This window comes from Penicillium chermesinum (genome assembly GCF_028974085.1).
Source record: "Penicillium chermesinum strain IBT 19713 chromosome Unknown utg000009l:1.0-952002.0:1.0-954369.0, whole genome shotgun sequence".
Taxonomy (NCBI): domain Eukaryota; kingdom Fungi; phylum Ascomycota; class Eurotiomycetes; order Eurotiales; family Aspergillaceae; genus Penicillium; species Penicillium chermesinum.
The window spans coordinates 508,043-530,053 of NW_026695319.1; the positions used below are offsets into that span (position 1 = coordinate 508,043).

Genomic DNA, 22,011 nt, shown 5'->3' on the forward strand with positions numbered 1-22,011 from the left:
GGACGAACCCGAGGTGCCAATGAGAAATCCAACCAGGACGGCTCCGTCACGGAATTCCCGCACTGGATCCCCGGCTGTCTCGTTGTATCTGACCTATATAATCACCCGGAGTCAAGCCAGATAAGGCAGTGGGCAGATAATAACAGTTAACCATGGTTTCCTCCGACGACAAGATCATCATCGTCGGCGCAGGCGTGTTCGGTCTGAGCACGGCTTTGTGGCTGTCCAGAAGCGGATACAAGAACATCACCATCTTCGACCGCTGCACGCTGGACAAGAATTTTTATGACCCGTCCAATGGCTGCGATGGTGCATCTGCAGACATCAACAAAGTTTTCCGCATGGCATACGGGGAGGAGCAAGTGTAAGATCATTTGCCCAATTCAATGCATCGCAGGCCCCGCAGGATCTGAACAACGCTCTAGGTACCAAGACCTCGCAATCGAGGCGCGGGAAATCTGGCTGTCCTGGAATACGAGGATCAAGGAGAGTGCAGCTGCAGATCTTCCTCCGGGGCTGTCCCCAGAGGACCAGCTGCTCTACTTATGTGGGAGCTACTTTCTTGCCGAGGGCTCGGAGCTGCGAGACTTCTACAAAGAGAGTTTGCAGACCATGCAGGAAACAGCCCCAGACTTTCGAAAGATGCAGTTTGTCAAAGTATGTCTGACATCTGAAACTCTAAACCTTCCTCCAATAGATGTAGCCCCTAATCAAAACCTATCTAGGGTGACGTGAACGACGAGCATCGGCTGCGCAACATCAGTCCGAAATGGGTAGACAAGTACCACATGCTCGATGGGATCAACGGAAATAACACCAATGGCTTTATCGACATCAACGCGGGGATCACCATCGCGGACAAGGTGTGTCGCCGTATTAGGAAGGGATAATCTCCCAGCGTTGCGATCTGACCATTGAGCATAGGCCTGTGTGTATGCACGATTTCTGTGCGAGAAACTAGGAGTGAAATTCGTTCTCGGAGACCCCGCAGGCAAAATTGACAGATTGATGGTGGAAGACACTGGCTCAAGCAAACGAGTCAAGGGGATCAAGACTGTCGATGGTCTCACTCACACCGGTGATCTTGTCATCGTGGCTGGTAAGGTCGGCCGTGAGCTGGTGAAGATCCTCCGCTAATCAAATGACCTCACAGCCGGCAGCTGGACCGCTTCGATCATCCCTGAGGCCCACCAGACCGTCGAAGCGACCGCTGGGACCGTCATGTTCATTGATATTCCTCCACACCGACAAGATCTGCGGGACAAGTTCCATCCCGACAATTACCCAGTATGGTCGTACCGACGGGGGGGGGGAGAAAAGTAGGTCCGCAGACACGAGCGATTGACATGCATGCTAACCTTTCTGCAAGTTACTATCAGGGAGGAGGCTTCCCGATCAGCAAGAGTGGCCGTCTCAAATTTGGCTACCGGGGGCGCAAGGTTAGCACGCTCGCTCTTTGTCCCAGGCCGCACGCTGACTTGATTCCCAGTACACAAACTTCCAAGACCACCCTACTGCGCCCAACTTGTATGTCCTGGCGATCAGCTGAATGCGCAGTGACTAATTTTCCCAGGCGTATCTCGACCCCCCGCACCAAATGGAGCGACAATCAGATCAACACCGTACCCCTTCACCCCCTTTCACATATGAAGCGAGTTATTTACGACGCTTTTCCTGAGTTGGCGGAGTTTGGCTTTACAGACAGCAGGGTATGCCTTTACCGTACCTGGTTTTGGATGACGGTTTGCTGATCCTCGCAGTTATGTTGGTACACGGACAGCATTGACAACCACGTAAGTACCGACATAGCTTGGTCTGGCTACAGAGGCTAAATTTGGCAGTTTGTGATTGATTATGTTCCCGGGTACTCTGATTCCCTCTTCATCTGCACTGGTGGCTCGTAAGCTTCTCTTTCCCAACATACCCGATGCCGATGCTCACGTTTTCACAGCGGACATGGATTCAAGTTCCTGCCCATCCTTGGTCGAGTATGTATCCCTCCGTTTTTTGGTTTTTTTTTTCCCTTTCAACTTCTGACATCTTTTAGCACGTCAAGAATCAACTCGAGCGCGTCCCCGATCAGTTCACGCCTCTCTGGAAGTGGCGTTCCGTCGTGGAAGGCAACCCCAACAACGGCCTGTCTGAGGGCGAGGAAGGCCCCAGAGATATGAAGAAGCTCAAGTTGGCTGAACGTGGGTATCTCCGTATCCGACATCGAATACCTTATACTAACAGCGAGTAGCATCAAAGGACTTTACATTCGAAAGGGTAAGCAGAAAGCACCACGGCCCGGGGACTAACAGTCAGCGCAGCGGTCCCCTTCGAAGCTGTAAAACAGAGGATCATGGAGATTTCATTTCTAGTATCCGGAGCTAGCATCAGATTCTGGCCCGATGCGCCTGCTCGAAGCTTTGCATTGCTCCGAGACACACATTGCATATTAGATTTCTAGAAATAGAAATAGCTCACTTCAGCCTCCTTTTTTTTGCATTTTCTACTTCGCTTTGGCATAAATAAGGCTTCTTCTCACTGAACTCGGCTTGGGTTGAACCATCTCGCTCTCTGGGAACGGAAATCCCGCGAAATTGCGGTGGCGGCTGGAAAGACGGCAATTCCGACGTTTTTGACTTCCAAGTGGGACCGGAGTGGGGACAGCGGGGTGAACTAAAGCCTCAAAAGCTTGATTATGTTGATAAGACACTTGATGTACCAATTATTTCCAGACTAGAATCGCGGTGAACCAGGACCAGCACTGTCACTCTCGACCCCGGTTCACTCCCGGGCGCGAAGAACCTGTCCATCACATAATGGGTTATTACCCTTCCAAGGTTATGCCCGGTGGTAAATCAAACGGGCTTAGCCGTAGCTCTCGTCAGGATTGAGTTTGGGGTAAGGAGGAACTAACATGTTCGGACTTTATGATATGAAAGCCTGAATCGTATGCAATGTACTCCGCGATGGTCACTGCGTTGGATCTGGTCCTCGTGAGAAGGACGGCCGGTTGAGCCAACACCCTCGGCTCAGCCCACAACGCAATTCTTACAAGCTCATGAGTACATGCGGAAGAGGCTTTTTGTCTGGTCAATGCTAATTACCATTCTAGAAGAATGACATGTGGGAGACAATCGTCGACGCAGCTGCATTCTTCATCACTCTCGAGCAAGTTTGGCAAACTCAGCGCGTGGTCGCCGTGAACTTACCCAATTCCTCAACCCTGCGAGGCCGAGTATCCTGTCCAGGAATTTGAGGTCTAATCCCCCAGCCCTGATACGTATACCTTGACTTAAGGACCGCGATCATCAACGCACCTCGCCCAAAGACAATTCTAATATCCATCGCGCAGCCCAGCCCCATGGCCGTCCTCTCCCCTACCTCCGCTAGCTTCGCCTCAGACTCATCATTTCTATAACGCGCCTCCTCCTCGCCCATCTCTCCCTAATAGACCAAACCCCAGGCTCTACCCTCCGCATCCCAGTACGCGACAAGCACCGCACCATAAAAGCCCAGGAATCCGCGCGTGTCGCCGGCTTTTGCGGCAGTGGAGGGGTTTCCGGCAGATGTGTGTCTTTTCCGGCTAAGCAGGATACGTCTGCGATTGAGGATGAGTCAGGGGAGAAGATGAGGGAAGAAGGGAGGAATGTCGTGGTAAGGAGAATGGAGGGAGTTGGGCATTGGGGTTGATAAGACGGCGAAGAGTAATGCTGCTGTCACGGCCAGGGATGAGAGGTATAAGGTGGCTGGCGGAGATGCTGAGGGGTTTATAGAGCGAAGGTACTTGGGTTTGGGTTGTATGGTTGGAAATAATGATTGATTATAAGATGACTTTTGATAGCTTATCGCTTTCTTGCAGTTAAGAGCTATGTAAAAGGGTACGGAGTCGATACAGGTTCGTTCGCGCATTATTGTTGGCTCTTCAACTGCTTGCTTGCCGACACACACCAGTTGTTCCAGTCCGTGAAGAACGAAGGCTGGACGTGGCACTTGGTGCTGCAGAGCTGGTCTTTTCGAGTGTCAGCATAGATATCAACCACGCCAGTAATCAACGCCTTGTCGTGGCCAACAATAACCTTCACCAGAAGCAGACTGGCCTGGCTGCAAGCAGTCGAATGGGTCGGCGGACCACTGTGGCTAGCCTCCTTGTGAATAGCACGAAGGAGCTCCCACACGGGCTCAATGTCGTCGGCGAGTTTGGGAAGAGCGGGGCCCTTGCACAATTTCGTGTATTCGCGCAAAACGGAATTGGCTTTGTCGGCAATCTGCTTGACAGTGCTTCGGCGAGTGAGTCGCAGCAAAGGAAGCAGGAGATCAAGCGCCAGAACGCGGGAATGGCACTTCTTGACGAAGATCTCGAGCAGGTCCAGCACGCGGTTCTTGAAGTTGATCATGTTCTCGCGGGCATCCTTCTTGTCCTTTTTCTGAGAGGCGGCGTTGTTGCGGGCGCGGAAGACCTGTGCCAGCTTGTCGTCGACAGCTTCCATTTCGTCGTCATTCATGTCGGCGTCGGAATCGTCCGCATTGGGATCCTGGTCAGCGCCGTAGTTGCCAAGTGCTGCAGCGAGCTTGGCTTCGAAGTCTGCGAGTTCAGCAGGATCTTCTCCTTCGTCTCCCGACTCTTCTTCATTCGAGTTGTCGGAGTCTGATGCGTTTCCAGCTTCAATGACTTCAACGTCACTGTCGTCCTCATCGACGTCGATCATCTCCGCATCATCGTCATCGTCGGCTTCTTCCACGTCTTCGACATCGTCATCCTCGTCGTTATCAAACATCTCTTGCTGGCCAGCCAAGCTTTCTTTCGCTTCCAGAATCTGCGGAAAAATTAGACGATACAATAATCTGGCAAGGAACAGCATGACATACCGAGATCAAAGACTCCAGGCCGTTCTCAGTGACCTGGTCGGCAAAGGCCCCAAAGACCTGCTCACTCATGCGACGGAAAAGCTGCGATTGCTTAGAGGCGAAGCTAAGCAGGATCTCAACCAAGGCATCCGATGCATCAGCATTGTCCTTCGTCTTCTCGTCACCTAAGAACTTCGAATAGCAGAATTCGAGCTCATCCAACATCGACACTGCATCTGCGTCGCCATTGTACACCTGCAAGACGGTCATCGAGTAGAGAAGCTTGAAAGCACCGATGCCAGATGTCTCTCCCTTCTTCTCCTGCAAGGATGTTAGACGATTTTCCCTTTGTAAAAGTTATTGCATTTTTCTTACCTTGCTAGAAAGCTTCTTCAAAGACTTGAAAGCAGTCTTCACAGACTCTTGCAATTTATCATCGATGAAGATGATGAACTTGCCATATTCTTCCGACTTCGCTGCATCGCGAATCTGTTTCACGACTGCATAGGGAATGGACGACGCATACTTTTGCGAGGCAAGGAGACTGTTCAAAGCAGAATTGATCCTGCTGCGCAACACTTCTTGGGTGACCTGAGACAGCACGGGCTCCGGAGCGGTGGCAGGGTCACCGGTGTTCATCATGAAGTACGCAAAGCGAACAAAGATAGCCAAAATCTGCTCAAGCACAGCTTGATAGTCTTCGTCCGAGTCATCATTACCGGTGGACGCCTTTGATCGCACAATCGAGAGCAGAAGGTTGGCGATGAAGTGGCGGTTAGACGCAGCGGCCTTTTCGTCGCTTGTGCCGGGGCGTCGGAGAAGTTCTTCGAACAGAGGAATAATTTCCTGCAAGGCCTCGTGGTTGGCATCTGCCACAATCTTCTCAATGGTCTTGGTCTTAGTGGCTTGGTCGAAGTTCACGGCTCCGCTCGCCCCCATCAACCCGCGGACTGCAGCGGCAGCGAATCCAGGCTCTTTAGACACACGGGCCTGGATTGCCTTGGAGGCCTTGACGGCCATTCGGTGAAGGTAGCGGTCCTCCACTGCGAGCTGGTTTGTAAGGCAGCGAACGAGGTTTTTGCTGAAGATGTGAGCAGCCTGCTGTTCTGAGCCCTCATTGAGGATTTTGTTGAAGAGGAGGAAGCCCCAGTATTTTCGCTCATCGGAAGACGACGACGCGAAAAGTCCATCTATTGCGAGTGTTAGCTTTTGCAATACCTGTTGATCTTACGAGTGCAACTGACTGTCCACAACTTCCACCCAGAAATCGGTGAATGACAAGCGCGAAGACTTGGATGACTTGGACTTTGTATCCCTCGACACGTCACTCGTGCGAGAAATAACAGCATCCCAAGCAAAATGAAGCTTAGAATTCCACACTCCAGAGGATTTGGGATTACCCTGGCCGCCGCCCTGCGAATCTCCTGAAGAAGACTCCTTCATGATCTTGGACAAACTGCTGCGCTCCTTAGGGTCCAGAGGGTCATCGTGCTTCCAGGCTTTGCTCGGAAGGCTAGCGTTTGGAAACATGTCCTTGACAGCGAGCCAAACCGCGACACCTTCGGGGCAGCGGACCAAATCGTAGGCGCTCAGAGAGTGCACCGCAGCCTCTACGTACTTGGCGTCGGCACCACGCGCGGCGAGGTCATAGACACAGCGATAGAGGATCCAGCCGCATTCTTCACGAAGCCACGGCTTTTTCTGTGCAAGTTCGAAGATGAGGTCAAGCACCTTGTTCCATTCGGTAAAGGGTACGGAGGGTTCGAAGAGGATGTTGGATTTAATGATCGCTTCTGCACCGAACAAACGGCCAAAGTGGTGGTCGCGTTGCTCCTATTACGAGAATATCTTAGCACAATTGCATCATTGCATGCCGTACGTAAGACCCTTACCTGTCCCGACTCGCTTCCCGAAGAATTGGACTGCGACTCCCAAATCTTAAGCACATCGGCGATACCAAATTCTGAAGACTCGCGGGTAGTCGAGAAGATCTGGGTGAGGATCTCCGTCAACGCAATGGAAAAGCCAATCCGCGCTGCCTTCCGGCTGCTGCAGAGACCGCGGAAGAGCCTCTGCAGGGTTCTCTTGATCTGGTCGTCAGCCGGTGCCTTATCCGGCGTGAACTGCGAGACGAGACTTTGCGCAGCTTTCAGGCGAATCTCGTCCTTCTCGCTGGCGAGGTCCTCGTAGATCTCCACAAGCTTTGTGTCGACGTTGTAAGGCTCGCGGCGTCGCTTCTTGGTTGTGTGGTCGGGCGCCATTGCTGACTGGTGAATGGATGCCGAGAATGCCTGGTGGTGGCTTTCGCGCCTTTAGAATTGAAGCTTGGGAAACATTTTTTCGATTTCCTTTTTCGGCTTAGTGCTCTGCGATAAGCTGATAAGGATTTGCGACGACTTTGCAGTTTCCATTGACAGTTGTAGTGACCCATTTAGTAATAAATCAATTCGAAAGGCTCCCGTATCTAATAGAAAGTATAGCTAGGCCTTCATGGATGTATCTTGCTAATACTCGAAATATTTGAGAGGTTTTTTGGTGATGTTAGGGAAGCACTACTTTTCACGGTGACAGCCGTCCGCAAATATATAGCGGACTCATCGGGTGTACACCGAGTCGTCGCGCATTGAAATGTAACTGAATTTCTCTAAAGGTTTCTTGAGCCCACTTTGAGCTTCGGATCATCGAGAGCAGACCAACAATTGATAGCACTGGACTTAATTCATAACAAAACTCTTGTGGTTATCCTAATGATCCCATCAGCTAGGATGGCAGCACCGAACTTGAAGTTGAATAGGATGGAAAGTCAACTGCGGCATATTACTAGGAGCTTATACGTCGACTTAACGATCTGTTCTATGTATCAATACAGCTTGAAGATTGCAAAGTTCCAGCCCACCAGTTCTGGGCCTTTCAGCCAACTGAAAACCTGATCCGTTCACTGGACACGTACTCAGGGGTCGCATTCCGCGTCGCGCCGACGGCTGTACAGAGATCGAATTTCAGCCGATACGAAGCAAGACGACCAGCGACAAAAGCCTGAATACCATAATTTTTAAATCAAAGGTCCACAAATGCACTGAGCTGACGTCTTCACCGTCCGAGCTCACCGTTGTCGGGCCAGCTGGCAGGATAGCGGCGCCGGATATTGATTAGAAAAGTGGGCAAGACGCCGGCGGCATTCGCGGACACAAGAATCAGGCGATGCAAAACCTTGGATATGATACGTGAATAAGCCCATAAATACAGGATTGCGATTTTTTCGCCATCATCGTCCTAATATAGAGAGTGCATGGAGTATGCTGGAGTTGTGGATATAATAGTTGCCTACAGGCCTAACTATAGCTCTGGATATATCACCGAATGGATACTGCATAGACATCGCAACCACAGCAACGGGCGCCAACGGTGATACATATCGTGAGCATGGCAAAAACTTTGCGATCTGTCAATCGTTCGCCGTTCCTATAATAACCTTATGTCGTAGCCTTGTCGGGGTGCATGCATAAATTGGCGTGGCGAGGGACCTGCATCGGGGCAGATGACAGGTACTCCCGCACGATGTTAAGAAGCTCTATTTTGCTCGAAGGAATATTCGGACTTTACGTGTTCTCCGTGGAGGCCCAATTCTAATATTATTATGTACGGAGGACGTCGAATTGGCGTGTGCACGATTGTCCGGATAATCTAGACTGGGCTAGGCCACGGCTGCCGCGGAAAGCTCCAGGGCGACGATTGCTCTGGCGGGGCTCCATGCAATACCTACGGACTCCTGTTTCAGAAATCCGATAGATAGAATCCTGGCTTTGAAGCTTCCCTAGTTTCTTTGACCGGGCAATCAACAATCGGCTGTGAGCGACGACTAAAATCTGACTCACTTATACTTGTCAAAGCCAAGACCAGCGACATATTCTCCATCCCGAGCCCTCCAGATTATCCTCACAGCTTTAAGCCTACCGGAAAGCCCGCTAGTCAGCTCCCCAGATCGCAATCGGGGCTGTGCGAGCTGGAGTGGGGGACCGACCAGAGCGTTTAGGGGAGTAGACCGGTCGCTAGGGCGCCATTGCACCACGATCAGGGGGTTGTCAGAGTAAGTGTAGGCGTCTGACAGGCACGAAGCCGAGGGACGTGGGACACCGCATGGGTAGTGGCAGCCGGGCCATTCAATAGTGCTGCAGATCGGGGGCCTCCGGGGGAAAATTAATAAGTTGTCCGCGCAACTGGGGGGGGGGACTCTTGAGCTTTTTGGGAAATCAGGAGTCTCAACCGGGGAAGGCTCGCGGCTGGAGGTCTGGGCCCTTTGAGTTTCGAGGGTAAACAGGACGATCCTGACAAGCACGAGAAAGCTGACTACGGGTATTGGCCGATACACAGAATAAAATACGCACCGTCGAGAATCAAGATAATTCAAGATAACGATCGCGATGGAGGCTGACATCACGATTCAGCTCGCCCCCGAATCAACATGGAGTCACGGGATCCCGCATCCGGTTCGCGTTTTTGCCAAGTCCGGTTTGTTTACGCTACGCGCCTGACATCACGGATAAGGCGAAGAGGGGAAAAGGGCCCAGACACTTGGGGTTGCAGCTGCTGCAGCCCGGAAAGTAAAATGTGATGAACCCCGCAGCTGCGACAAGACACATCGGCTGGAGTCTTGACACCACTGGTCCGTTGCACATGGCATTGTGACGCAGCTGACGGATCACATCATGGATAACCTTTGCCCTACCCCACCTCCAGGGAACGATGCAGGCGTGGCGCAGCGACAGCGATCGGACTAGCCGAGTGTGCTGTTCAAGGACACGGGATATCCTGGTCAGCTTACCGACGAGTGCAGCAGCTTTGCGAGCCTGATTGGTGCTTCCTCATGCGCGGGTGCGATAGGCGAGGCTATCATTGCATCTGCAATTGCCAAATCCATACATCAACAACACGAACGCGTCCCAGAGATCGAGCGCTTTGTTGATCAGACGTCGATCTCTGAATGGTCAGAACCAGGCCAGCGGCATCAACGTCATGAGAGATATTCTTGTCCTTAGTATTGCACTAGCAGCCCCATGAAATCTAGAAAATTGGAGCCCCGATCGCGCGGGTCAAAGTCTTGGAAATATAAATCAATGAGCGATGATGTCTCGGTGACGTAGCCCTCACGGGCGGCTCAGGCCACTTGGGCATCCAGCGTTAGAAATAAGGACCCTGGAGAACTGGGTGCACCGTGCGAGTCCTCACCGCATGGTTGACTTCCCACGGGCTGAAAGCATGCGGGATGCGAGTTGCAGATGATACGGCTCAACCGGTAACTGCACGGTGATGTGGCTCGGTGGGATGCCCGGCGACGGCAGCCACTTCGGCCGTTGTTTCGAGAAAAGAGGGGTCAGAGCAGAGCCCAAAAGAGATAGTCGTGGGGTGCAGGAATGGGGTTTCCTCTGATGCGCGTTCGCGAGTGGTTGGTAGTCGCGGGCTCCATCCGCTAGCAGTTTCAGGTCCATCGAAGAGCCGCCTCACTCGGTGGCAAATTAGGTCCAGTCGGAGCTCTTTTTCCATTTGGAGCATGACAAGCGGCGCCTGGATCCCAAGTCGGGGCGCCTCCATTGACATATCGTAAAAACACGCATCTGGTGCAATGGCGACGAGCCGAGGATACTAAGAACGGGCGTGTTGATCATCCCAGATCGGGGCTCCAGATACATAACATGACTATGCTCATCCTCGGAGCCGAAGCATGATTGACCCGGACATCGACTTGGCTTTTTGGAAGATTAGTGACGTTATATTAGTGCATGGTCGACATCTGGCCCCGACCGATCCAGCCGTAACTGGTTTTTGTCCGTTGCACGGAGATCTCGGGGAAACACGATTCACCAAATATCGTCCCCTGGGGAATCGTTGGAACTGATTTTCCTGCAGTGATAAAACTTCTCCGACAATTGGCCCTTGAATAGCAATTAAAGAGAAAAATCTCCTACGAAGGGGGCTTACGGAAGGGATGCGCGACATTGAACGTTCCCCTCGCGGACCCTTGATCAACTGGAATGCAAGGTAACTGAGTATAGGGGAGCCATGAAGACCTTCAAGGGCCCTTTGGACAACCAGATTCCATGCTTAGTGTCAGATTACCTTTCATTCCTTGCTCGATGCTACCTTTTAGGTTCAGCACAAACGGTCGCTGAGTGGGGTTAGCGAATCCCAAGTTCCGATCGTGGTCTTCCCCCTGCCCTACGGGGTAATGATCATGCAGGGACGAACACTTCGACGCCATGAATCGCTACTTAGGAATTCCGGCCATCCCAATCATGATTCAGGCTCGACCCCGGAGATGTGCTCCCCTGAAGAGACGATGCTAATAGGTTTCGATGCGGGTTCGTTTGGCCTCCTCGGCCGTCTTCTCCCCGACAACTCGCCGGCCTTCGGGAATGATCGTCTCCAGTTGAAGTTACAGCCCACCATTCACGAGACCCCGAGGGGACTAGTGCTGCCTATTATGGAGATACCGAGTAAGGCCGTGAATTGCAGCATACTGCATATTGTAATACTGGAGATAGATTTCCAGCCATTGATGCTCTGTGATGACCCTAGATCTGGGTGCAGTGAGATCTGATCTTTATTGCAGAAGTCCCTTGGGGGGGGCAACCCATGCTTTCCCTTGCATGGGCGATCCTGGCATCACTTGCATTGAGCCCTCGTTTGGTTCCTGAAGCCAATTTTTCCGAGGTGGAACGGGGGTGGAGCTTGGGTTCCTTAGGCTCGATCGTGCTCCGTTTTTACCTTTTTTTTCAGCTGTGGTGTGGCTTTCGTTCGATGGACACGGGACTGGGAGCCCGGCGACGGATCTTTACTTAGTAAATTTTTTTTATTGCAACTGTATTTTTCTTTCCCTATTTTGCTATAGTGGACCCCGAAGACCCATGGAAGACGCACCGAAAGCGCCATTCTAGAGCCATTTTACGGAGTAGAAAGTGTGACAAGCCCCATTAGAGACGAGAAGAAAATTTCTGATGTTAGGGCTTCCTCCAGTGCTGGGACCGAGAGGCCGAGTGGATAGAAACATAATTGAAACGGTTTCACAGGTAATGAAGCTCCCTCACAGGTCGGCCTTTTTTGCTACATTCGAACGGTGGATTTGATGGTTCAGTTCCCCATATTCTGGGAGCTGGGTAGCTTCAGGCCAGGGGGGGGCAAAGCTGTAGGACGGGGGCTCCCTCGTTTGACTCTAATTGCTAAGTAATAGTAGAGCAACCGGGTAGCCCGAGGCACATGGCGCCAAGGATAAGGCCTCAAGCGACCGTGCACTAGGAAAGGAATGGGAGAATAGGAAAGCCGGCGCTGATAGGCGCTGAGGTTGCTGAGCAGCCGGTAGTCTGGACAATGGGCGGCAAGGGAGCCCGGGCAACCAAGAGCTGGGGCCAAAGAGGAGCTTCACGGGTTTTGCCCTATGGATACGGCAGGGCTTTTCTCATCCTCTTTTTCAGGCGGATTTTTCCCAAAGGGGAAAATTATTGCGTTTAATTCTTCTCCCCTTGACAATTCGGGGCTAGGGACATGCGACCGCGCATCGATACTGAATGGAGCGCCAGACTGGCAACTTGCACCAATAGCTTGCATACCAAAGCGATCGTACCTGGAGCGCACGAAGGGCCCCACTGGCCATACGCAGTATAGTACGGAGCCAGTGCCTGCCCTGGTGCCGCCGCAGAATTACGTAGGAGGTTAGGCCTGTAACATCATCCAATCCTCCGTTACCGTACGCAATACACTATCTGGAGATCCTCCCCACTCGCGTTGCCATTGCAACAGACCCATCCCTTCAGCTTCATGACTTTCGTTCTTCTAACCGCTTCGTTCCACCTTTTTTTTTCTCTTGATCTTTTCTCTTGACATTCCACGTTTCTCGACCAATTCGACACTCTCCGCCAAAACTCCCATCGTGGTCGACTCGGTGGTGGACCATTCCCGCTCATACTTCTCGCAGTAGTTAGCTTTTCCTGCATCGTCCTCCCCCCTCCTCAGCCCGCCCACGAGCTGTTCTCTCCGCCCCTCCAATTACCGCTGACAACTTCCCGGACCTCCGCACCGCCTGGCCATGCCTCTGTGATCCCTCCTGGTACTTCGAGCAGATTCCTTTCCCAGTCGGTGGTTACCTGGGTGTGGGATCTGGGTTTTTAGGGTCGGGATTTCGCTGGAGAGAAAGAGGAAACATCCTGATAGATTGGGCAGTTCTGAGAGCGGTGGCCATCCCTAGGGCTTCAAGGTTCCCCGTTAGGTTATTTCGGCGTCGATAGCAAGTCAACCTACACTGTGTATCACATCAGCATCTGGCCTGGTTGGATTCAATTCGGGCAGTATGGAACACTCGTCTCCGCTAGCAGCGATGCAACCCACGTCCGCGCTTTTTGGACGGGGTTGCCGCGGCGATGCTCCGGCTTCATACGCTACATTGAGTGGCTTTGGAGGAAACCCTTTCAACTTCAAGGACCTGTCAATGAAGAAGTCTGCGCCTGACTATTTCAACATGAATCCACTGCGTGGATCCTCACCTGCTGCCAGTTTGGCGGCTGATCTATCACAGAACTTTCACATTGACCAGAGGTGCGTTTACAGCGGCGATCCACATGGGGCAATTGAGGATAAAGAAGACTAACTCTATTCTTAGCCCTCAGCTGGCCACGCCCCGTCGCTCTTTGTTCTCTGCAAATATGCTTGGCCAGGCCAACGGCTATGGTACGTGTTAGGATGTGTACGAGGGACATTCTGTTAATAAACATCTTTAGATGAAATGATGACGACCCCGCCTCTGCCATCCTCATCCCCAGCACCTGGAATGGATACCATGGAACTCAGCCCGTTACCTCACAAGCCTGCCTTTGTGGTCACCACCGAGATTGAAGTGCACTCGCCATCGCCTTGTGCCACTCCCAAGGATTCTCCAATCACCTCAGCGGCTCATAGCCCGCTGCAAGCATCTCCAATGGAAATGGGGCCTCCTCTTGAGTAAGTCTGACGTGTTGTTGCTTTTTGTCCCCCATCTCGGTCGTATTGGATAATTAACAGGTCTTTAGAAAACGTCGTCCTCCATTCCTCCGTCCTAGCTTGGCTCGTAGCAAGGCGCAATCTTTCCAGCTCGGTATGAATCGACCTTCCCCAGAAGGCAAGGCACCTCCCTTTCGATTCAGTTCCGAAGTATCCAAGACATCCCTGAGCACTTCTACTTCCCTGGAGGACATGTTCGGCGACTCTCCGCCACAGGAGCGGACCGTGTCACGTAACCCAAGCAGCCTGGCACCACCTCGTCTGCGTCCCCCGTTCCATCATGCTCGTAGCAGTGGTTCTCCATCCACCAGTTCCATTCGCAAGCCCTCTCATCCGTTGATGCGCCCTCGCAAGCAATGCCGCAGGTCGCTGAGTATGTATGAGCATCCGGGGGATGTTATTGCGGAGAAAGAAGCGAAGATACCCACGAGTGCCCCACTTCAGTCCATTACTGATGCCGAGACCGCCCCTACTCTGCACCTTCCTCACTTCACCAATGAGGACCGGGCTGATTCTCTGCCTCGCATCAATCAGAGTACTCTCCTAGATCTACTGGATGGGAAGTTCGATGCGCACTTTGACAATATCATGATCGTTGACTGCCGATTCGAATATGAGTATGAAGGCGGTCACATTGACGGTGCCCTGAACTATAACGACAAGGAATCCCTTGCAAGTGAGCTGTTTGATTCTCCTAAGTCTCGTACTGCCCTGGTTCTTCACTGCGAGTATTCTGCCCATCGGGCCCCCATTATGGCCAAGTACATTCGCCACCATGACCGCGCTGTCAATGTCGACACCTATCCTCATCTGACTTATCCCGACATGTACATCTTGGATGGTGGCTACAGTTCCTTCTTCGCAACTCACAGTGGCCGCTGCTATCCCCAGAACTATGTGGAGATGACCGCCAAAGAGCATGAGGTTGCTTGCGAGCGGGGGCTTGGCAAGGTCAAGCAGCGTTCCAAGCTCAACCGTGCTCAGACCTTCGCTTTTGGTCAGCACTCTCCCCAGATGGAAGATAGCCCTACTGGCCCTTGTCGATTCGGGGACGATCATATAATGAGCTCCCCATTTTCGCTTTCTGAAAGCCCTCTACCCAATCGCACTCCCGGTCGTCGTATGCTTTCCTACTAGATACCCGGGTCGTTTTACACCCATCGGCGCTTTACGGATATTGCCTTCCTCTTATTTCTCTTTGGAGCGTGGTGTTTTGCTTTGCGGCATTTGTGTTTCCTGCGTTCTCCCTGGTGGCCCAAAAGTTCTCCTCCACCCTGCCCTCTGCGTTGAATCCTCCGGGTCGTCGCGCTGGTCGGCTTTGATATCAGCACTGGTTTGCAATTTTGGCAACGTTATCTTTCGTGGAGCTGCGCAGAGCGCATTCCCCATTCCGACCTCGCGACCCTTCAACTACCTACTCGACATCTACGTTGATATCGTTCCCTTCCTTTCCTTTCACGGTCTCTGTTTTCCGTCCTCGGAGCACCGTACGACTTCCAACGTTTCCCTTACTTGTCAGCTTCTCTTCTCTTGTCTTTGTGAGTCCCTATCTGGACACTCGATTCACCAATTTGCGCGGCATTGTCCTGCATTCGAAACTCTTACCCATGAACTCACCCGAACGACCTTGGACAACCATGATGACACGTCCTCCGGCAACCGACCTCGAGAATAATTTCCTTTGTTTTAATGACCCTTCCCCCCATCGAAGTTGCCTAGCCAGATGTCCTCGGTCCTTTCTCGACAGATTCTTTTCCTTTGCCCTGACTGCAATAACGAGCAGTCCGCCTTTTGCTGGCGTTCCTTTCTCTCCACAACTAATCCTTTTTCACATCTACTGCCTTTTGTAATCTGTCTTTCACCTTTTTTGTACAGTTCTCTGAACTACCCTCGAAAAAAAACACTGTCCCCTGCATTCCGAATTGCATCCCGATGGCGATCTACTAAGTCCTTCGACGCATTTTCTGGAGTCCTTGCAAGCGATCCGTGTTCTGACTGCATTGTTTTCTCCCATGGCTAATCTGTTTCCCCTTTATTCTTACCCGTCCCATAACCCGGGACTATTTTTCAGGGGATTTCTGGGATTTTATTTGCATTCACCAACTGTACATATAAGTTGATGCCTGGCAGCGAAGACAGGACCGCCTCGAGTTTCGGCTTGGACCTGTAGGATCTAATAGTTGCGGCTGGAAGGCCTATCCATGGAGGCTGTTGATACCTGATGTCCACCGAGAAGAATGAAACCAATTTCAATAATCTCTTTTCCTGTAGTCCCTTGTATAGAACGCTCGCCTTGCCAATGCGACTCTCCGCGGACTTCTGCAAGGCACCTCTTTTTCGAATTTGCGCGATCGGCAAACGGTGGAGCACCTCCCGCATCGTTAATGACGATTGGCGCTTTCGTCTCTCCCCCGAGAATGCGGAGTCTCTGATAGGCGGATGTCGAGAAAAGATGGGGTTTCCTGTCAACCCTGAACCTCAATCTGCTCCGTGTCTCATCTCGAGCCCTTTTTCTTCATTCCCTTCCTGACCAGGCAGTCATTCGTTAGATTCTACCGGGCTCGGGGCTGGTTGTGTCTTCCTACGGCCTTCCGGTCTCTGCTTAAACGGGCGCTTTCACGAACTCCCCCGACCGAGTCCTGGTGCCTGCTTATTCACAGCCACACAAGGCCCTGACCCTTGAGAACATCGGTCTCGAAAGACCCCTCAATCCCTTCCTTATACACCCTTCAATCGCCAAAAACAGCAGCATTCTTGCGTACTCTAGCACCAGCACCAGCCACAGCCGCCCCGCTACCTCCACGTCGACATCCCTGCGTCCGCCCCTCGCGGGTCTCGATTTGCGCTGCTCAGCGGGACTGTGCATCGCAATAGAACGTCCATTCGGCGAGGACATTTACACATTGGGTCTCCAGCGCGTTCATTTCTTGAGACTACGAATGAGGATTCCACTGTGAATACCGACCTGTCACTCTTTTGCTCAATATGAGTCCCACCAATATGCCCTTATGGGGCCGAGACCTATCGTCCGACTTGAGCAATGCCAAATCTACCTTGTCGAGTTGGGATTCATGCATGGCAAAGGCCTACTGCAAGTAGGTTGCCCCGGATCTTCATGCGACCCGAAGTGGATAGTGAACTAATCAGGAGTATAGGTGGCCTGTGATCGCTGCAATTATTGTGGGAGGCGTAATCGTGCTCGCAATCTTAGCTTGCATCATAAACTGTGCCTGCCTTGGTTACCAGTGTTGTACCTGTTGCTGTTCATGCTTCTCATGCTGCTGCCCCTCGGGAAGACGTCGTAACAAGGTGCCCAAGTACTATGATGACCCTACTTTCAACAATCCTCATAGCGCAACACCTTTCGACCAGCCACCTAGGCCTGCGCCACCTGCTTACCGTGGAGCTGTAACCACGGCCACATTCGACAGTTCCAAAGCGCCATCTTCGACTGTGAACGAGGATGCTCTGCCAGAGATGCCTACGTGGGCTTCTGCGGTAGACAAGCACGTCGAGGATGATCGCCATGAGGATGTCGAAATGGAACCATTGAATGCGATGGGCCATCCGGACCGACATGGAGCAGGCACGCCAATGCACCCAGGAAGTGGCTACTCGGACTACCAACCTGAGCACGGTACCAACGCGCTGTCAGGATACAGAGGCTTTGGACCGACAGATCCATACGCCCGCCGTTCCCCAGCTCCAGCCGCATTGGCCGCCACCCAAGATCCATATGGACGTCGCTCTCCAGGCATTGCCGCCACGACCCCGGCAATGGACCCTTACGGCCGCCGGTCCCCTGGCCCAGCGGCTGCATTCAACACTCCTCCAGATCCATACGGCCGCCGGTCGCCAGGGCCAGCCGCCGCATACGGCACACATGACCCATACGCTGGAGCTCCTCGCTCTCCCGGTCTCACATCCCCCGTCGGCGCAGCCGGTCCTTACGATCAGCACTCCGCGTACGAACACCAGGCGACCTACTCATCTCCTTACGAGGACTACAGCCCTGCCAATGCGGGCCACAGCCCCTTAGACGCCGGTCCACCAGCCGGCTACCGTGGTCTCACTTCTCCCTCCCCGGTGGCCGCATACAAGCCGCCAACTACCTACAGCCCCGCCCCGATGCCATACGCTAGCCCTACCTCTCCTGGCCCAGAGCAGCACCGGGGCCCGGGCTTCCAGCGCCAGCCCTCCTTCGGCTCAAACCAGTATCCCCCGACCTACGTCTCGCGCGTCATGTCCCCCGGTGTCTCGGCAACACCACCCCCTCCTTTCCAGTCACAGCCCCCTTCAGAGTACGGTGGTCATGACCACTCAGTTGGAATGGCAGTAACATCGCCAACCCGGGACCGTCCACCTAGTCTTCTGCAGAGCGGAAGACAACCAGGCCCAGGCCCAATGCACTAAACACATCGGTGCAGGAATTAGCCCGAGGGTGTTATTCATATTTATGACTCTTTGTTCTCGTTCCCTTCTCACGGATTCCCTGGATCTTGTACAGATTTGTTCCTGCTATGCGGGTATGAGGTATGAGGCGGGAAAGCACTTTTTGATACCATGGTCACTTCTTTTCGTCTTTTCTTTTCATGTCCCATGCCTCGATCGTTATGCCTGTCTAGTTATCTTCTTTCTGTGCATCACGTGGTTTGCACTGTATATGATTTATGCCTCGGGATGATGGGGCTTTTTCCCTTTGGTCATTGGGATCTGGGATAGATTTTGACAGCCTTTCAACAATTTACAATACAATGATGAGTTGGTTCTTCCAATATACATGCGCAGCATGTGCGTATGATGTCGTACATGGTAGTTGACCGGGCTTGCCTGCTAGGTGCACGTCTCATGGAGTCATGGCCGGAGTGGAGCGTAGCGGCTCGGTTAAGGGTCTTCGCATTCAGAATCATCGAGACATCGAGCATCGAGACCTTCCGGATATTGTAGTCAATACTTCTACTCAGATCACTCTAGACTCTTTCGTGATTGCAGGAACAATTCTCTCCACGGATAAAGAACCCGGGCCGCACTGAACAATATTCTGTGGCGCCAACTTGAACCAAAGGGCCGAAATCCATCTCTCTGCTGAGCCACGCCACAAAGTTTTCATCTGTTCCGAAAAATCTCGCTCGTATTGGAACGGCCGAATTTCTGGAGAGAATATTAAGTGGCCATGATCTAGGACTCCCTGAAGGAGTTCGTCGTTACCGGAGTGGTGTTTGTTCCATACTGCATGCTCCCATGTCGCTATGATGGTATGAGTGTGCCGGGGAAGTTCGGGATAGACATGCTGGGCAGTTGTCTCATTCTGGTTGCTTTTGGGGATCCCAAGCCTTTTCTCAATGACCACTGGCCTAATCAGGCTCGCAACTGGTTCGGATTGTACTAATGGATGCGGTACTTTATAATGGTATTCTCTCCGTTCTCCCTTTATTTATCAATGGCTCGGAGTCTGCAGTGAGTCAGGGGTCAAGGCCTGGTGGTCCTGCCAGTCTCCGACGATTCGTCTTCGGTAACCGCGAATGTTTCGACTTGGACAAAAACCCTTGAAGATTTCGCTCAGTATCACGGACAATTCCTTTCTTGGATGGCTTTCGACCCTGTCTCAACGGTAGTCATATCATTATCTGTCTTGACCGTACATGTCAAGAGTTGGACGGCTGGTCTACCAGTTGATCAATTGACAGAGAATTGAGAGTAGAAACCATCATATATTTAGATGAGCTTAAAAGCAATGTGATAGTCACGTTGACGGAAAATAAAAAAAACTCCTCCCTTTTGAAAGCCGGTCCGTCCACTCCGCCCCAGGACCAGCTCACACATCGTGGTATTACTCCATCGTGAAATCATACTTCTTAAACGCCTCCTTGAACGCCGCAGCATCAACCTCCTCTTCCTTTACCGACTGGGTCGCATCTCTCCAGTTCATACGCCGATCCAGCTCAAGTAGCTTAGCCATCACACGACGGCCGTAATTGAGGTCGAATCGGAAGTCAGGCGTGAGTTCCAGCATAAGGACATGCTCTTGCCCTTCGGAAGCCGGGGGAGCATCGGGGGATTCTTCGGCCGTGTGGTCCTTCTCTGCTGGAGCCCAGACCCACAGACGGAAGAAATCGCCCACTTCATCGGGCCCTTTGGATTCCGAAGCGGGAATCTTGGTGAAGGCTGGGTACTGCAAGTTCTCGGCTTCGACCATGAACGCCGCATCCACGAGTCCTTCTTTGAGGAGGTGGATGGGCACAGGGAGGAATTGCCAGTGCGTGTGGATGCCAGAAACGCGGCTGACTTCCCATGTCACGGCACCGAGTTTGCCACCGGACCGCTCGCTGACCATTTGGTGTAATGCGCTGCGGTATTGCTGCATCTCTTTGTATGTTGCGGCGCGGGACTCGGCGTCCTGGATCGAATCCAGTGTCGGCGAGTGCGAGAAAGGGATGATGAGCATGTGGCCTGGAAACCCCAAAGAAGGGAAGAACTGATCTGGGGGGAGAGGACCCTTGGCGGTCGTAAGGTAGGCCTCATTGCCGATAGATGTGATTAGGTGAGTGGCGATCTTGGGGTTTGAGAGACAGAAGAAGCAGTTCTCAGGACCGGGCGGTGGAGCACGCTCGCGTGCCCGCTTTCGTGGGTGCACAGGTGGGCGATGGTTGGGTTCTTGTGATGCGGCATAGCGACTGAAGTACTCGCCTTGGCTAGGTTGAGCTTTGCGCTTTTGGGGCGCCGAAAAGGGTGCCGCTGTGGTGCCGGGTGGGAGGGTGAGAGGAGGTGCGGCTTTTGGGTCGAGGTTGAATGCGTACAGGGCCTTCTGGTCGGAGCCAAACTCGGCCATGGAGATGAAGCGGGTAATTGGTCTGACATTTGGTTCGTCCTCGGTGGGCATGTGGAAGAAAGGCTCTCGTTCATAGTAGAATGGGCCGGATGTCGAGAAGTGGTATCGAGGCTTGAGCTTGCTGCAGATGTCGGCGACGCACTGGACTTCTGGAGGAAGCAATTGCGAGTCTTCTGGGAGCGGGGCTTTGGAGCCCACACGGATGCCTTTGGGCCATTGATTTGTGATTAAGATGTCGACGCCCTGGGCGCCGAAGAGTGCGCGCGCGTCGGACTCAGTGTATGTGGCTTGGAACTTCCCACTTGCATTGCTTTCTGGTTTCTTGGAGTCTGAAGCCTCAAGCTTGCCGCCTAAAGCACCAATGCGAATGCCTTCTGAGGTCTTGAGGGTGCCTCGTTTGCCCAGGAAGTACAAGTTTGGACAGACTTCATCATTATTAGACTCGATCTTTTCCACAACTTGGGCTGGTAGTGGTTGATCTCCGATCGTGAAGTAGGTTGGGACAGGCACATTGATATTGCCTTGCAAGAGCTCCGTAATCTCGGCAAGGTCTTTCTCGGTACTCGAATTCCCGAAGAGATTGCCCACGATAATGGCAAAAGCGAAGTTCTGCTTTGTGTGGAGCTTTGATAGTTTGGTGAATGCCTTGGTCAATTGGCAGTTGACTTCGCCGAGAACGATGCTGACCACATATCAGTTTTCATGCGCCATTATCCCGTTTGGCGCGAACTCACATCTTAGAAGCCATGGTTTGGCTTAGGATATCGCTCTAGTCAACCGCATTGACTATTTCTGATTAGTACGCGACGAGATATATATAGAACGCAAATTTTCCTGGAATTATGACTTGGAATGACGATAATGCCGTCTGGAAAGCAAGAAACGACGGTTAGAACAAGTCCTACTGTGACTGGGATCGCGGCGCATTTCTCACTTCTGGAAGGGAGCTCGGTCCACCTCGTGACGGCAGAAATCGATACACCGCCTAGGCTTGTCAGAATTGTTGACTGGGCAGAACGAGCAATTTAGAGCGATATCATGTATTCGAGTTTCTTGTGAATCCTCAGAACTGGCGATCCATAGGCTGTCAAGTTTATCCATGGTATCAAAAGGGTAACTTCATTAAGTGATGATTACCCATCATGCTTGATGTTATACATGCTTAAAAAGCGGTGAAAAAGGCGGTATAGTATAAGCCAATCATATAATGCGTTGCGCGGTCTCCTTCCGCAGCGGAAGAAAGTAGCACCGGACACCGCTCAACTTTTTTTGTATTGGATGCGGGCAGCAAAAAAGTTCTCCGAGTACTTGAATCGGCGACC

At 52.3% G+C, this 22,011-nt stretch overlaps 8 protein-coding genes across 8 annotated transcripts; 4 read left to right on the top strand and 4 right to left on the bottom strand.

The window, feature by feature from the left end:
* Nucleotides 1-152: 152 nt before the first annotated feature.
* Nucleotides 153-2,300, top strand: N7468_010622 (NAD(P)/FAD-dependent oxidoreductase; the record flags this gene model as incomplete). Its single annotated transcript, XM_058479917.1, has 13 exons — nt 153-364; nt 426-657; nt 726-863; nt 925-1,099; nt 1,154-1,319; nt 1,370-1,439; nt 1,490-1,527; nt 1,574-1,709; nt 1,761-1,793; nt 1,842-1,900; nt 1,952-1,988; nt 2,048-2,196; nt 2,243-2,300. The coding sequence occupies 13 exons, from the start codon at nt 153-155 to the stop codon at nt 2,298-2,300; spliced, it is 1,503 nt and encodes a 500-aa protein (XP_058325440.1).
* Nucleotides 2,301-3,174: 874 nt separating this feature from the next.
* Nucleotides 3,175-3,429, bottom strand: N7468_010623 (uncharacterized protein; the record flags this gene model as incomplete). The annotated part of the gene is made up of 1 exon (XM_058479918.1): nt 3,175-3,429. The coding sequence occupies one exon, from the start codon at nt 3,427-3,429 to the stop codon at nt 3,175-3,177; it is 255 nt and encodes an 84-aa protein (XP_058325441.1).
* Nucleotides 3,430-3,899: 470 nt separating this feature from the next.
* Nucleotides 3,900-7,097, bottom strand: N7468_010624 (DNA-directed DNA polymerase POL5; the record flags this gene model as incomplete). The annotated part of the gene is made up of 5 exons (XM_058479919.1): nt 3,900-4,805; nt 4,858-5,157; nt 5,212-6,026; nt 6,081-6,669; nt 6,729-7,097. 5 exons carry the CDS (start codon nt 7,095-7,097, stop codon nt 3,900-3,902), a joined length of 2,979 nt encoding a protein of 992 aa, XP_058325442.1.
* Nucleotides 7,098-10,058: 2,961 nt separating this feature from the next.
* On the bottom strand, nt 10,059-10,322 carry N7468_010625 (uncharacterized protein; the record flags this gene model as incomplete). The annotated part of the gene is made up of 1 exon (XM_058479920.1): nt 10,059-10,322. One exon carries the CDS (start codon nt 10,320-10,322, stop codon nt 10,059-10,061), a length of 264 nt encoding a protein of 87 aa, XP_058325443.1.
* Nucleotides 10,323-11,065: 743 nt separating this feature from the next.
* N7468_010626 (uncharacterized protein) lies at nt 11,066-11,431 on the top strand (the record flags this gene model as incomplete). Its single annotated transcript, XM_058479921.1, has 1 exon — nt 11,066-11,431. One exon carries the CDS (start codon nt 11,066-11,068, stop codon nt 11,429-11,431), a length of 366 nt encoding a protein of 121 aa, XP_058325444.1.
* Nucleotides 11,432-13,174: 1,743 nt separating this feature from the next.
* Nucleotides 13,175-14,997, top strand: nimT (putative tyrosine protein phosphatase MIH1; the record flags this gene model as incomplete). Its single annotated transcript, XM_058479922.1, has 4 exons — nt 13,175-13,419; nt 13,484-13,551; nt 13,602-13,821; nt 13,890-14,997. 4 exons carry the CDS (start codon nt 13,175-13,177, stop codon nt 14,995-14,997), a joined length of 1,641 nt encoding a protein of 546 aa, XP_058325445.1.
* A 1,848-nt stretch (nt 14,998-16,845) lies between these two features.
* Nucleotides 16,846-18,273, top strand: N7468_010628 (uncharacterized protein; the record flags this gene model as incomplete). The annotated part of the gene is made up of 2 exons (XM_058479923.1): nt 16,846-16,955; nt 17,016-18,273. The coding sequence occupies 2 exons, from the start codon at nt 16,846-16,848 to the stop codon at nt 18,271-18,273; spliced, it is 1,368 nt and encodes a 455-aa protein (XP_058325446.1).
* Nucleotides 18,274-19,690: 1,417 nt separating this feature from the next.
* N7468_010629 (CwfJ domain protein) lies at nt 19,691-21,437 on the bottom strand (the record flags this gene model as incomplete). The annotated part of the gene is made up of 2 exons (XM_058479924.1): nt 19,691-21,371; nt 21,424-21,437. The coding sequence occupies 2 exons, from the start codon at nt 21,435-21,437 to the stop codon at nt 19,691-19,693; spliced, it is 1,695 nt and encodes a 564-aa protein (XP_058325447.1).
* Between the last annotated feature and the right edge of the window lie 574 nt (nt 21,438-22,011).